Source organism: Lissotriton vulgaris, chromosome 3_1 (assembly GCF_964263255.1).
Source record: "Lissotriton vulgaris chromosome 3_1, aLisVul1.2, whole genome shotgun sequence".
NCBI lineage: Eukaryota > Metazoa > Chordata > Amphibia > Caudata > Salamandridae > Lissotriton > Lissotriton vulgaris.
The window spans coordinates 1,012,277,067-1,012,293,860 of NC_141689.1; the positions used below are offsets into that span (position 1 = coordinate 1,012,277,067).

At 46.7% G+C, this 16,794-nt stretch overlaps 1 protein-coding gene across 9 annotated transcripts in view; it reads right to left on the reverse strand.

Moving 5' to 3' along the window:
- The window catches only part of MPDZ (multiple PDZ domain crumbs cell polarity complex component), an 856,387-nt gene that overhangs the window by 289,866 nt on the left and 549,727 nt on the right, over positions 1–16,794 (reverse strand). For all 9 annotated transcript variants that reach the window (XM_086961394.1, XM_086961393.1, XM_086961386.1 and 6 more), the window contains one exon: positions 8,654–8,745. In XM_086961394.1, the coding sequence (XP_086817520.1) occupies positions 8,654–8,745 (92 nt within the window). The remainder of the gene's footprint in view (positions 1–8,653; positions 8,746–16,794) is intronic.

The following is a 16,794-nucleotide window of genomic DNA, read 5'->3' on the forward strand; positions in this document are numbered from 1 at the left end:
GTAGGCCTCCCAAATTATCCCTGCAGAGCTTACAATGCCAACGTTTTCACTAAAATATTGATCTGAGAGGCGTATAGTCCTTGAGATACCACGTGTTAATGGGGGCAACTTTACCCGCCGACGGACCACCGTAATCTAGCCGCAACCACACGGGGAAATGATTGGATATACCTCTGCTCATGCACCCGGTTTCCCTGATGTTCACTGCTTCCGAGGCTGGTATAAGAATATAATCTAACCTTGACATGCTACTATGCGCGGCAGAGACGTGAGTGAATTGTTTCTGTGTAGGGTGTTGTGTCCTCCAGCTATCTACCAGACCCAATGTTTCTAGAAATGCAAGGAGCCACCGCGGGTACTGACAGAGAACCCTCCCTGGGTGTCTATCAAGCTCTCCATCTAACACTGCATTGAAGTTCCCCCCTACTATGAGGGGGCCCAGGGGGAGCGTGACAAAGACAGCGCCCAGGTGTCACGACGTTCTGGTGCTCCAACTCGTCGCAGGGGCAGTACTGACGAATGTCCCAGTCACCCCTCTACCGGTACCCTCGCTTCAAAGAGCAAGACCACCAGCAGAAGGGAAAGGAGAAGTGGACAGAGAAGAGAATACCTTAACTTCGACTGGCACCTCTATCTTCTAGTGACTGCTATATTTCTTGCCGTCTACTCTGAAGGTGCCTAATACACAGAAGGGAGAGAAGCAGAGAATATACCACAAACCTTTCTTCACTACGCAGACTGTTCTTAAAGGTAAACAAAACTTTTCCTACCAGTTTTAGTATTTGCCTCTCTTCTATTATGTGAATTGTTATCTGGCTGAGCTTCCTGCTGTGAAGACATACGCAAACATTAGTTCCTCTACCCCAGGTAATTCTTCCCACTCGCTCTCACTCTCTCTGACTAAACTAGTACCTGTGAAACCTTATGCCAGACTTGGTCTCGGGGGTTCTGTGAATGGTTGGAATTCTTGACAGTTGTACAAGTAATAGTCCAAACAGTCTTATCCGTAGCACGCAAAAAGGAAACAGGTAGGTAGAAAAGGTGAGGGAAAAGATGAGGAAAAACGCAAGGGGAATGTCCGGGGGGAAAATACGAATGCAGGACAATTTAGTTCTTGTACTTGAAGGCTTGGCGTGGAGATATAACACCTTACTTGTCGAATTCTGCAACCTCTTCTGCTGAATACTCAAATTCGTCGAGTCTTCTTGGAAGCAAGGACTTCTCGGGAAACTGCTGTGACGTCTCGCTGACTTCTTACTACCGCACTAAGGATAGCGGTCGGGACTTAGAACCTCTGAATTCTGTCAGGAATGCAGGTGCCTCTATGAGCTGTGAGAGCGCACTGCGAGAATTTATTATTCAATTAGTCTCTGCGATACTCTACTTCTATTATCTCTCAGACTTCTTGCTATTCCTTTCTACAATTCTCCCGTCATGAATTACTGACGCGGAGCAGCGACAAGGAAAAGCTTCTCGAACGGAATCTTCGTTGAAGTGCGCAGTTTGAAGCGCGCGACTTCCAGAAACCCACTAGAGGGCCCACCTCCCAAATTCTCTAAACGGGACATTGCGCGGCCATCTTAGGGAGGTGAACTATGTACAATCTTAGCAGCTTTCTGTTTAATAACCCTGATTACCTCCGGATTTTCTTAGCTTACCAGAGGAGCAAGGGAACCAAACATTAGTCCGTGTAGAACGGGGCAGAAGCAGGGAGTTAATTAACTGTCTTGAGGAACCTACAGTAGCTACTCGGTGAATCCTGACACCAGGTCTCGGAAGGTATCAGATTGCAGGCCAGGCGGTACATATGTCGACAAGAATGTAACTGTCCTGCCCTCCAACTGACCGGATACACCCACATATCTGCCCCTCTGATCCACCCATGTCGATCGAATCTCAAAGGGGAAGGAGTTTTTGAACAATATTCCGACACCCCTTTGACCTGTGGTAAACCCCGCGTGCGCCACCAATTTATATCCTCCCTTATGCAGTGCCATACATCTATTGCAAATCAGGTGTGTTTCTTGCAACAACACCACATCTGGGGAGTGTCTTCGTATGAACTGATTCACCATCCCCGCTTGATCCTGTCACCCAGTCCATTAACATTCCAACTCAGTATCTTCATCCCCAATCCTTTCGGTTCTTGCGACATTTACCCAATTCCCATGACCGTAAACACCCGACGTGAACATGCACAAGTATTCAATGGAGTCAGAAAAATTGAACGAAAACCAAAAACAATAACCCCCAACCCCCAGCCCCACCCCACCACCCTGCACCCCTGCATCAGGCCTGAGCCCCACCCCAACTTGCAGTGTGCCTGTCGCCCCCCCCCCACTAATCTAAGGAACTAAAGGTAGTAACGGGGAGGAACCCGATGCCCAGCCCCTCCCTCCCCCTCCTCATTATTGTTCCCGAAGTATACACATCTGCCGAGTCCCCCTGAGCGCTACCTTAGTCCGCTACCCAAGTCCATAAATAAAACACAATTAACGGTGACACCTTCCTCATCCCTGTCCATCTTCCTCCGCTGCGTGCTGGTGCTCTTCGGGATGTTCCGACCCAATACTGTCCGCCCAATCCGCTGCCACTTCCGGATTATCGAAGAACCAGGCCTTGCCATCCACTTCCACTCGCAGTTTCACTGGAAAGAGCATCGAGTACCTCAGTCCCTTGTCCCTTAGTTTCCTCTTTACCGGAAGAAAACTCTGTCTCATTTTCTGCGCGGCCTGCGTAAAGTCTGGAAAGAAGGAACGCGTAGTGTTTTCATAATGCAGCGGGCTTGTGGAGCGGGACGATTGCAGAATCGCATCCCTGTCTCGAAAGTTCAGCACCCTGGCGATCATCGGGCGGGGCAGTGCTCCTGGTTTTGGCCGACCTCCTGGCACCCTGTGTGCCCGTTCGATTGTGAAAAAGTTGCGGAGGCCCCTTGGCTTCAGATGGTTGAGCACAATATCTTCCACAAAAAGATGAGGCGTTTGGCCTTCTGCTTTCTCCGGTACACCAAGGATGCGTACGTTATTTTGCCGATTGCGCCCTTCGTAGACATCCAGTTTTCGGCGGGTATCTTCCCGCGCCGCCTGCAGATCCCGTACTTCCCTTTGCAACTCCGCCACATCATTTACCAAGCTGGAAGTTTTAATGTCCAGGGCTTTGACCTTTTCGCTGGTTTTGGCGTAGTCAGTCCTCAGTAGGTTGACTTCCAACTTAACAGAATCCAATTTGGCGTCAAGTGCGTCCATTTTACCGACCATGGCGGCCTGGATGTTGTTAATCGCCGCCAAGAGATCTGCCCTTGTCGGCTCGACCGGTTCGCTTAGTGGGTCCCCTCCGTGCGGCGGGGTCTTCCTCTGCTCCGAGGGCGACCCCTTGGGCTGAACATATCGGTCTATCTTGTGGGTCTGCACATTTTTCAGCCCTCGTCCTGATCTCGATACAGGTTTCTCGGCTTCCGGCTTAGACGCCATTATAATATTCACACCTCGCCAAGTGAACCACTTTAGTACCCCAGGGCACCACAGTATCTCCACCACCGACTCTCAAGCCCAGCTCAGAGGGCAGCTTTCAATTATCTTCGCCAGACGTCGATCCAAATTCATCGCATCTTCAGCAAATGAGTTTCGGTTTCGGTTGTGGGCCGCAACTTCCGGTTGGACTATACGCTGTTGTTCAACTAGAGTCCGGGTGCACGAAGCACCGTGGTCCCCGGATGAGATGGGGTGTAGGCCTCCAAACTCACGACGGCGTTACGATGGGTAGGAATGCTCGATTCAGTCCCAAATTTCACCAGGGGGATCAGCGTCTTTTCCCCTTGTAGGGTTCGGGCATCAGGATTAATTCAGGATAGGCTCGACGGAGGGACGGAGGCTCCGGAGCTAAGCCTTCACGCGGTCTTCTTGATCACGCGCTTGGCTCCTCCCCCCGCACCATATACTCTTAATGGCATTACTGCACTTACAATCTCTAAATTTGGTCTAGACACTGTAGGGGTACGGGGCTCATACACCTGTACCCTCACCACTGGTATAGTGCACCCAGCTAGAGGGGTGGCAGACCCTTGCCAGGGCAGTGACTTGTAGGCATGGCACGCAGGGATGTGTGCCATGTCGACTCTTCACTTTGTTCTGCACCAAAACACGCAGCCTGCAATGGCAGTGTGTGTGTGTGTAAAGGTACAGGGCCTCTAAGGGTGGCACAATAAGTGCTGCAGCCCTTAGAGGCCTTCCGTGGCCACAGTGCCTTTGGTACCCATGGTACCTTTTACAAGGGACTGACATTTGGCCAAAAATGTGCCAATTGGGGTAGAAGGTATAGTTATGGGAAGAACACAGGCCCTGGGAACCTGATTGGCAGGGACCCGGGGTACATCAATTCAAAGTGCATCAGTAGTCTGGCAAAAAGTGAGTGGGTTACTGCAACAGAACCCCAGCTTCCTACATTGGATTCTTTAAATGTTGTAGCTAAAACATTAAAGTGCATCAAGTTTCATAACGTATAACCCCGCATGCCAGGAAATCAAAAACCGCAATGCAAGGTACTTACTTCAAAGACACATCATTGCTTTTTAGGTAAAATCACGAACAATTGCCAGGATATCAAAAAGATTAATTCTCAAATATACTGTCACTTATATTCATTCATGTGCACTCATTGCACTGTCCATATACAAACCCCTTAACAAAAATCCTCCCTTTCTTCCTTCAAGTAGGGAAAATATTGTTAAAGCAGAAGCGCACAAACTATCACCTACTGGCCCACGATCTTAACATACGCAGCACTCATCAATTATGTTGCAGGCCCACATAGTTCGGAGACTTCTGGTTGTTATTGGTAGACAATGTTCTGCAGGTTAAGAACAGATGATGGAGAGGCCTTTCATAGGCTTTGGGGGTTTCTCCCTCGTTAATTTCTGAGGACCTTTTTCAGCATTTTAGGGTGTCTTTTGTCTTGCATTTTTGTTTCTAATGTTACTATCTCTTTTGTTTGTGTTTTACGGCAAGTCTGCGTTGGAATTTAGTTCCACCTCTAGGACTGCTGTCTCTTGGTTCAGTACTTACATCTGTGTTTTCAGTTGGATTGCATTAATTTTATGATAATCCCTATCTCTAATTATGTCATTTCTTGACTATCAGTGTAGTCACAGTGGTTTATTTCAGTTCAGTAATACCTGTGATATCGATATGGGACAGCAGCCTTGTGCCTTTTGATTTTCTTAATTTTCTCGTTGAGGTTTGGGAATTTAGATTTGTCAAAGTTGGCCTCAGATCCAGAGATCAATACTGTCCTCTTTTCATACAGATTGATAATAATTTTATTGTGGTTATATTTGTATCTACCCTCTTTTAAGGAAAGCTTTTGTAAGTGACCATCAGAACTATCTGCCCCACAAGAGTGAATTCTTGCTACTAGGTGGCCCATCTGGGACAGCAACTCTAGACTGTAAAATGCACAGGAACTGTGGGCTAAGATGAAAACACACCATTGTTGAACCCACTGACATAGTCAATCACCGCTGGACCCAGGATCCACAACCCCATACTGCCCTATCTTTTGATACAGTGCGTGGGGATGGTTGTTGAACAGAATTTGAATTGCGCTCCCAGATGTGTAAGGGAGGAAGGAATTCATCTACATGGGAAGGTATATACTGCTTGCAGCTCCAGTGTGATATGTGCAGACAATTCTCTGAGATGGACCAAAAGCATCACACCATCATGTTGATCAGATGGGTGCCACAGCCCAATGAGGACACATAGGTGCCTACCACAGCATGCACCTGCCACGAACTGAAGAGATAATCCACAAAAAGTTTGGAGGGACATATTCAACAGTGCAGCTTCAGAAAACCTGACTCACAGAAAGGCACCTGAGCAGCAAAGAGGCTCCCCTGGGGTAGGGAAAACTACTTTATTGATCATGAATGAAGGCTACTAAGCCACCATCTGGTGTGTGCCACTAGCAGTAAGCACATGGCCAACAGAACCAGTAGTCATAGGACATGCAGAACAGGGATCCCTGTTTGAGTACGAAACATTCATGCTTAGAAAATTTAATGTGGTTTGTGCTAGTACCACCCCATGAATGCCAGTATCTGAGTAGGTGCAGAATGAGACTGGATCTGCTGTTGTTGTTGATAATGGCATTCGCTAGACTCAGCCTAGATACAGAAGGCATGGCACATTTGTTAGGACATCTTGATCACCGACAAAGATTCTTACCCCCAGAACTGTTGTGCCTTGGAGTATCTCTGAAAATTCCACTACTGCTGGTGGTATTGCCTCGCTGGGGAGATCAGACCATGTGTACAAACCACAGCTCTCAGTTTTTGAACTGTTACAAGGAGGAGTCAGTCTTCTCATCAAGTAGCCACTCACCATCAACGGGCGTATTTATTAGTGTGGCTTGGACATCGTCAAAGAAACCCATGGAACCCATCATAGATTGGTGGCTTAAGGTGACAGTTTAGTCCACAGGCTGAGCCATTGTGTCTGTCGAATCTAAGCTGCACTTCAAGATTTATTTGGAAGCATCTAAACCAATATTGACCAGGGAGGGGTAGGGCATTTTAATGTGGTCAGGCTGTTAAATGACCATTGGTTTTGCAAATTTCCAAAGTGCATGGACATAATGGGACAGTAGACATCAAGTATTAGCTGTGTGGGGGATAAGGTTGCCAGCGTCAAAGTCCAGCTTCTAAGACTTACAGACCGAGGTGGGATGTAAGAGGGCAATGAGTAAGACATGTGGCTTCATCTTTGTGGAGAAGGGATCAACTACTAGAATTTCCATTAACAGGTGTGGCGTCAAGAACTTTGGATTGTATGGGACAAGCCTATATTGTCACATGATTTGTCTGCAGATTGGCGGGCATGAGAAAGGTTTTTTCCAAACAGTAAGGATTGACTCTAATACAGAACCATCTAAGCATACTGGAGGCTCTGAAACTGGATGAGGTTGCAAGATATCATTAAAATATTAGACTTTTCCTTCCACAGAGGGAAAGGTCAACTCTAATGCTTATTCTGCTTTCTGTACAACTGAAAAAAACACAGGAACTTGTTCCAAGGGAGGGTCAGAGGTGTAATGGAAACCCTTCTGTAAAGGTGTACAAACCACACACACTTTTGTAAATACAGGTAGAGGACAGTGTCTGTGTTCTAAGATGGAAGGAGGTTAATGACTTCGAGTCATCATCGTTTGCATGACCATAATGCTTTTCAGGCACAGTAACAGCATCGGAGCTGGGCCCTAAGAGTCTTCCCTGGTAAGGGTTAGCAGCAAGGGACCTTCATCAAAACAGGCATTATCTTTTTCTGTTTCCATTCTGATGATTTGAGCCAATCTTAACCTCTTCGCTGCTGATGACGAGCTCAGCTCGTCATCAGCTACGGCGCTCGTATGCTGATGACGAGCTGAGCTCGTCATGTAACGCTGCTTTTTGAAAATTGCCGCACACAGCGGGAAAAGCCGCCGCAGCGATGCGGTTAAGGGTCAGTGCCGAAAGCAGCTCAGAGGGTGTCACCAAATATTTGAGAGTGGCATCTTTAAAGGCACTGAGGCCAGAGAGTATTAAGATGCAGATGTGGCATCGGGATCACAGCTGCCAAATCCACAGGATAGGGTCTGATTTGGGCCTCCTTTGGGGAATGCCCGAGGGTAACAGAGCCATCCTGAGGAGATCAAATATAGCTGACTGGAAGGAGTACGCCTGTGCAGGGTCAGCCAATGGATTCAAAGTCATATCTTGATCTTTTTAAAGACTGGAATTCATCAAAGAGGAAGAGTCTGGCATTGGGGAGTTACATTAGACTCCAATCCCAGGAGTAGAACCATTTCATCGAAGAGAAGGAGGATTTCTAATTCCTATGGTGCTTTTTTCCCTTCCTTTCAGGCAGACGTATGACAATTAGATGGGAAACACTTCGGCAAATCCAGGCTGGCCATGGCCATAAATAGATTTGCCTTCCATTCCCTAATGACATTTGGGTGTATTAAGGAACAAGAATTGCAGGTGAAGGGATAGTGTTCAGATGTAAGACACCATATGGAGATGGGTCTACCAAAAACATCTGATTATGGTATATGCCTCTGTGCTTAAGCCATCAAATCGTATAAGGAGACATTTGATGTAGTCACTGCCAAAGTCTGAGGAATATTTTCAGAGAAGCAGAGAGAACAATTCTGAAGTCATGTTGGTGAGGTGTGAAAAGAATGATAACTGATGCTGCTGCCTTGTAAACTTGGATGCTGTCAAATGTAGTGAGGGTGGAGTGAATGCTGAGGCAGCATGGTGCCAACTGGTGATGATGCTGTGGGAAGTTTCTGAATCCAGTCTGGTGCCGACAGGATATTCATAAGGTGAGGAATCTGCAGTAACGTGTTTCCATAAAACAAAATAAAAACTCTATTACTTCTTAAAATTACTGATGTTTGGGTGCACATACATTCTCTTTATTTGAGCTGGGCCTACAAGCAGTCCTCAAGTCAGCTATGTGTATGGATGTGTATCACTTGTTCCCATCACTGGTGCCCCTGGTGCAACAGTAATTAAATTCTTCATCAACAGTTGGGAGTAATTCAAATGCACGGGGAACACATTTTAATTACACTGGAACGTGGAAAGAAACTAAAAAAAATATATATACCTTACCTGATAAATATAATGGTCACTTTTGATGGGGCACATTTAATTATGGAGGAGGCATTCTGATGACTTCGACCATAGAGAATTTGTCCGTTGATCTACACACAAGAGAAAAATGTATTTAGTGTGCATAATCCAAAAGAAAATGAACGTTCACCTCACATAAAAAATACCTGCAGTCAATGCTTTACATTTTACATTACAGGATGAAAAGGCCTTGCTGTATTGAGCACTCCTGTCTTTACCTCTTCTTTCTGTGGACATGTTCCCCACTCCCTCAGCAATATTGTTTTGCATACAAAACTGTCTGACAATCACAGACAGCGTCACATAATATCCTATAAAAATATTATTTGATTTTGTAAGCATTGAGAAAGGGAGCACCAACCGGCACTCAACACATAACATACATCACAGCAGAAGGACATCAGTACCAAGGGCGTTTCTCCATAGTGCCACAATAAAGATATAAGAAGCATTAATAATCCACAGCAATTTGACCGGCATAGTACATCAGGTTACATGAATTAAGTAGCTTGGACAGATACCCCACCATGAACTTCATCCTGGATACCCAGCTCATAATAGTTGATTCAGCTACCCCAAATATTGGGTCATGTATAGGTCCATACCCATTTTCCGTTCTTGTATAGTTGGTGTCTCAGGGCACACCCAATGTTTTGCTAGATCCCTAATTGCCCACACCAAGCTGCAAAATATTAACTTCATGCGCGGGAGGTCCACATCATTAGGTATGCCCAACAGCACATACTTAGGGTCTGCAGGTAACGTTAACTCCAGAACTTTGCCCAGCACTGTTTGCCAGTAGGAATGTGTACTCTGGCATGTCCAGAGCGTGTGGAGAAATTCTCCTCTCTCCACCCTACATCGCAGACATTCTGGTGACACCGCTCTCCCTATTTTATGTAACCGAGCCCGATCATTTTAAATCCGGTGAAGGATTTTCATTTGAATAAGCCTCAGCCTGAATTTAAACGCCACTTCAAGTGGAAACATTAGTGCTGCTTCCCAGTCCAGATTCTCAAACTCTCTCAATTCGCACTCCTATTTGTGTCTAAGCTTCTGAAGGGTATCGAGCATATTATTATTGATAGTTTTATATATGGCAGACACCATTTTTTCAGGTATTCCTTCATGTAGAAGTCTCCCTTCCACAGGTGCATACTCCTGGAGGTCTGTGGGAATATTCTCTAACACCCATGCATGCTGCAGTTGCAAGTATTTATAATGTTAAGTGTCATGCAGTTGGTACTCCCATTGTTAGAATGAAATGGGCATTAGGGCACCCACTTCTAGGTCACCTACTTTAGAGATACCAATATGGTCCCAAGCAGCAAACCCCTTCAACTTCCCTATTTCCTTAAAGCTACTACCTACCCACAACGGGGTCTTTCAAGTGATTTTCTGTGCCTAACTCAAACCCTGTTTGTCCTACCCCACGCCTTGAGAGTTACTTGTGTTGCCTGTAGCAGATGCCTTGTTCCCTTCCATCCAGTAGTGCGGGTAGGAATGTGTTTGGAATTGTGACCTCTCCAGCACATAGGTGGGGTGGTCACCCTCCACATGTCCCCATTCATTTATGGCAAACAGACGCGAGGTCCAATAATAGACCCAGACATCAGAAAGGGCTATACCCCCATTATACGAGTTTTGTCGCAAAGTCCGGAGGGCTAATCCGTGGTAGGCATTATTCCATAACAATTTCCTTAATACTTCATCAATCCTGAACACCTCCTCAGGTATCCGCTAGCAGGTATTTTGGAGGACATATAAAAACTTGGGAAGAGTAATCATTTTGAACATGGCCGCCCTTCCCATTATCGTTAGAGGGAGCATTCTCCAGCATTTAGCATCAGCACAGACGTCTGCAAGTACTCTTTCCGCATTGTACTACTTGCAATTCCCTGGTGCAACGTGCCATAAATTCGCAACTACTGAAATCCCCCATAGTTCACCCTTAGCCACCCAGGCAGGTCAGCTAAATCTAGGCATTCACCCTTCGGGACCAGGACAGATTTGTCCCAATTTATTGCGTAACATAGTGGGCTCTGTATCGTTCAAAGACTCGAAATAAGCAGGTAATCAACTCTCCTGGAAGGGTAAAATAGAGAATGATGTTGTCAGCGTACAGCAAGATCTTTTCCTCGCCTATCGGGTATCTGGTTTTCTTAAACCCCTTGATTTGTAGGTGTTTGCTCACCAAATATGCCATTGGCTCCAATATTAGGGCAAACCGGACCGGGGACAGGGGGGGCAACCCTGCCTGGTTCCCCTACTGATAGGGTACTCTTCAGGCAGCATCTATTACTCTTCACTGCCACAGCAGGTGCCCTGTATAATAAGTGTATCCGTTTCAGAAACTGGGGTTCAAACTCCATTTTTGCCAGTGTTTGCGTCACAAAAGGCCATCTCACAGCATCAAAGGCCTTCTCAGCAGTTAAGGGAGACCAACATATCAGGATCTTGTCTCGAATGAACCTCCACCATCCAGTTGCGGAGTCTTCGAAGATTACGTCTGGTCGAACTCTTAGGCATGAAGCTAGACGGATCCTTATGGACTGGGGGTGGTATGACACCTATAAGTCTATCAGCCAACATTGTGGCCAGTATCTTAGTCTTTACATTAAGAAATTAAATCTGCCGGTAAAACAGCACTTGGTGGATGACTTTCCCACTTTGTGTATAAACACTATGGTGGCTCTGTGTAAGTCAGGTGGGAGGATTCCATCCCCCCAGGCTGTCACATACAATATGAGCAGATAGGGAGCTAGGATGTCTACCTGTTTTTTAAAGAAATCTGCTGGGAGTCTATTTGGTCCCGGGCTTTGTTCCCGAGTTCATCTGAGCCATCGCGATCTGGAATCTTTCAGGGCCAGGGGGTCGTCGGCTGGAAGGGCGGGTATTTATATTTCAGTCAGGTATGTCTCAAAATGGAGATGATAAGCTAGGGGACATTCTTTGTTAAGTGCTTCATAATACGTTGCAAACTTGCATACTATGTCTTTGTCTGTCTCATACGGGACACCCTTCGACCCTTCTATTTGGCACATGCATTGATTCTCCCTTACCGTCAGCCCAACCATACTAACAATTTGCCAGCCATGTCCCCATTTCCATAGAGTCAGTGCTGTATGGCTAGTATTTGATTACGCAATGTGTTGGTGGCCAACACTTTATATTGTGCTCAGAGGGCTTCGACTTGTTGCGATGCTCGAGGGTTCGGCGAGTTCATACTCTCAGCCTCTGTCTTCAGGAGCTGACGTTCAAGTTCTTCTTACTCCCTGACAGCTTTTTTCTTCTTATATGCCACAATATATTATGCCCCATCTTTGATCACTGCCTTGTAAGTTTCCCTTAGAATCACAGTTGACTGCACAAAATCCTTGTTTTCTGAAAAGTAAAGTTCAGAATCTTCACAGATCTTTCACGGGGTCATCTCGACCCATAGCTACCAAGCATTCAGTCGACACCCCTCGCCTACATCGCTGGGCTTCAGTCCCATGGAGAACCACAACGGGCGTGGTCAGACAGTCCCCTGGCCAGATAGTCTGCCAGTGGGTCACTCCCACCTCTCCCACCGGAGCGAAGAGATAATCTAGTCTGGAAAACACTTTGTACATCCCTGAGTAGTAGGAGTTTCTCTCACTCGGGTGTTGGCAGCGACAAAGGTCTGTTAGGCACAATGTGCCTGGAAATAAGGCTACGGGTGAGCTTCTGGTAACCGCAGCACTTGGCCCGATCTATCCTGTTGGGGACATCAAATCATTAAAGTCTCCCCTAATAATGTGTAGTGAAGTCAGTCTCCAGTTAGATTTCTGTGCCTTTGCTGAGGGTGGATTGCTGGAGTTGAGGGGGTGCATAAATGCAGATGATGGTGACACAGTCTACCCCAAAGGCCCTGTACCGCTGCATATGTTCCTTATGGGTCAACCCATGACCTCGGCATTTTGAAATGAGGCGACTTCTGGACCAGAAGTGCTACACCGCTGGATGCCATTGTGAACAGTGCATCTGCTAGCATTGTGTGTGCCCTGCATGCCAAAAAAGTAGCATTGGGTTCCCTATAAGTGTGTCTTCTGCAGGAAGACAACTTTGGGCTTCAGGTGCAGGATGTAAGTTGCTACCAATCCCCTTTTAATCTTAGTACCCGGCCCATTTACATTCCATGTGAGAATTGAGTGGCTTCTGGGATGTAGGTCCGTAACATCCTTCATGCCTGTTCCCTTGTGCATTAAGTTCCATCATTTAAATAAAGCAACCACCTCATGTATTTGATAGTCTCTCCCACTCTTCAAACCAGCTATAAACATAAAATAACCTTAGTAACATAGCTATCAAACTTCTGTCACTCTTCCCACTCCCTACCCCACGCACACCTTTACTCTCATGGATGAAGAGCCAACTACATCGCAAGAACAGGCCTTAGAGGTCTGTAGCCCACCCTAACATGAACTAACCCCTTATAAATCTAAAGCATCACCTCCAACTAAAGGTCAATCACAAAACTACACCCAGGCCACACCATGGAGCAAAAGTGGTGGGACCACTTTTTAACATCAAGTCAGTCACACTAGCAACTGGTCCCATTCTATTCGGCGATATCTCACCCGATTACTCACTCTTGGGAGTCTATAGCACCTTCCTTCCAATAAGGGTATAGTGCACCATGGAGTGTTAAGACAGCTCCTTTAGACTGACTTCTCACATTCACATTCCTCAATCAGTACTCTCAGTCTCTTTCACAAACACTACCCCACTGACTCTTTTTTAAATCGACAAGGTGGGGAGGTAGATCCTCCTGATCGTCACACATGCCCCCTCTGGGAGCACACATCCGGAGGAATTGGTCCTTACTTTATTCAGCGCCCCACTGCCCCCCTCTTTTATAAGTCATACATAAAGTTCATCACTGTCCCCTTGCCCCATCTCAGGAGTCGAGGTGTCCAATGCAGTCATGGCTTTGTTCATCTTCAGGTATAAGCCGGGCTGCCTCATCCTCTCCTCTTATCTAAGAAGGTTGGCTTCCCCTAGTCCCCCTGTCTTCATCTGTTTCAGATGGGGCATGTTGTCTATTTCATCTCCATCCAGCCCTTGCCATGGTCTACTCGCAGATTTACTTCTTCGCCCATTTCCGTGTGGAGGACCATATTTTCTGCCTAGCACCTGGGTGTCTTTCTCAGCTGTTTTCTCCATCACCTTTGGTTGGGAGCAGAGTTGGGGTCTTTCTTCTAGTCATGCCCATGCCTCCTCTGGTGTATTGAAGAAGTAGGATTTATAATTGAACAAGACCCTCAGCTTAGCAGGGAAAAGCAGCATATATTTTAGTTCTTTAGCGCAGAGTTTCGTCTTCACTGCGTCTAATGACCTGTGATTCTTCTGTATTTCATGGTAATAATCAGGGAACAACATTATTGTGGAGGACTCAAAGGGAATAGCACCCATTTGCCTTCCTTCTCTCAGTAAGGTGTCCCGGTCCTGAAAGTTGAGAAACCATGCACTAATCGCTCACAGTGGGGTGCCTGGTGGTGGTTTAGCTGCCAGTGCCTTGTGGACTCCTTCTATGATGAAGCAGTTGGAGAACATACTTTTTGGAAAGGTCGCTTGAGACCAGTTGCTCAAGAATTCTGGCACTTTGGGCCCTTCCACCCCCTCTGGAAATCATACTAGTCGTAGGTTGTTACACCTCACCCGATTTTCAGCGACATCGATTCTACATAGCAAGGCCTTAATGGCAATCTTAATACCTGTCAGGTCTCATGTCATTAAGTGTTGGGCATCTTCTGATTCAGCTATTCTGTCTTCCGCCGCCGCCATACGCCCAACCAACCTCTGAACAGACTTTGCCAATCCGCGATACCAGGGTTGCTCTTCATTGATTTATCACAGGCAATAGAGCTGCATTGTCCGGCGTTGATGGTGGTGGGTCAGCAGTTTGTAGGGAGTCAGCCACCCTAGCATATTTGTTAATATTCCCCTGAAGGGATGGCTTTGAGTCTTTATCCCTGGCCTTACATATAGACTGTCAGGGTCAGTACCAGCAGTTAGCCTCAAGACCGCTGCCCTTGTATCAAGCACACGAGGATGGGTTAAGGGCCCGGGCCAGGTTCTCACACTTAAATTCCCCCCGGGTCTAGGGGGCAACACGACTGAACCCCAGGAAGGCGGTCTTACAGATGCTTTTGAATGAGAGCTGAAGTGACCATTGGGCTAGTTAACTGTCAGAACTATATGTCCCATCGTTCGAATCACCCAGATTCTCTTATAGACCTTCTACAGTCTCAAAACATTGTTTGGGTGCAATTGGGGGTGCACTCTAGTCTGTCTGTTCTTCCTGTTTTTCAGGGCCTACTTGGGGCAAGTACAGCCTCCTTCTCCCTGGGCCCAGCTGTCGCAGTAATCCCACTTTGGAGCAGGGGTGAGCGCCTCACTCACTGCTAGGCGCTGTGGCAGCATCTCCCTTCACTAAAAAGCTGGTTGCGTCTCCTGATGCCCTAGCGGCCCATTGGCTGCTACTTGTTTGGATGGCTCGTACTCACCCCCTGCTCTATTTTGCCACGCTGTGCTTCTCTCTGCCAGTCACCCTCAGCTTGGTTGATGGCATGTCACTCTTTGCCTCCGCCAGATTTTGCTTAGCGGGGAGCCCCAACTCACTTCCAGTACTGCCGGTTCCATTGGCTAAGCCTGTTGTCAGTTATCCCCAGTGCTAATGGGCAATGCGTACTTATGATCCCTTGGAAACCCGGTCCGCTCTCCCCTGTCTGTCTCACACTGCTCTGTGCTCTCTCCCCCCACCAGACGAACAGCACTTCTTCTATTGCCGATCTCTCTGCATTGCAGCGGTAGGCCCAACCTCCACAGCCTGCTATGAATCTCTCGGTGGCAAACCAGTCACCAGCTTCCTTCCTCCGAAGACATCGGGCGATATTGCTGTCACCGTCCTCGCCCCAGCAGGGAGAGATTAACGCTGATGCTGGCGACTCACCTTGTTTCGGCCTCTATTTACTCAGGCCTGGACACTCTGTGCCTTCCCAGGGATAATTTAGGCATGCTGCTCCCCTGCTCGCTCTCCGCAGTGGGTGGCCAACAACTTGGGCACTCGATACAGCTTGTTTCATGAGAGTAGTAGCTCCCTGGACAGCTAATTATACCAGCCACAAAGCAGACCAATCTGCTCATTGGGGTGCTGGGGACAGGTTCCTGAGGTTTGAGGGGGGTCGATGGTGCCCAGGGATGCAGGATCACTGCAGGATTACTATGTGCCTGGCCCGAAACACTGCTTAGGTACGTCTAGCCCGCCATCTTGTCGCTCCTCCCCCCTCACCCATCCAGTATTCTTGCATGAATGAATGCACCACAGATTAGGACATTTTAAAAAAGGATATGGGGAAACTATTCAAAATATCTTAACCACTTATTTTGATTCTTAATGTAATTCACTTCTATATAGATTTTATTGTTTAGTTTTTTTTAAATTAAAATCAATTAAAATTCAAGGTAAGATATTCTGATGTTCCTTGTAAATGGGTTCACTCAAATGAAAAATGACTGTGCGGCATATGCGTGAGTAAATCCCCCGATGAGGCAACGGTGAGGAAAGGGAAGTTACACCCACAAAAGCACAGGATATGTAATGGGTTAACACACAAAAAGTGCGTAAAGTAAATGTGCCAATCTGTTACATTAAAAGATTCGGAAATAAGCAAATGTCGCGTTTCTGAAGGCATACTTGTCTATGTATATGTGTATTAATGGAATACTGTGGTGGTGGTTACTCCCTAATGATTTGCGATCAAGATTATGAAAGAAAACACAAAATGTATCCTAGACCTGGAGCCTTAATGTTCATTTATTAGGTACCATGTATGAGGACTCTGTCAACAGGAAGAAAATAACTCACCCACCATCAAAGTGGCATGCTTTATTATCTAGCCCCTCCTGGCACTGGTTTTCGAATCCAAGCGTGTGCTACTAACTGGGGGTAGGGATAGAAAATATATTTTTCCTTTGTAGTTTTGCCAGGACAGTCATAGGGTTCCCTTCATAGGACAAAATGAGACAATGGTGGTGTGGGGCCTGTTGGGTAGAGGGAAAAGCATGTAAATTGCTAAAGCTACATCTAAGGCAGA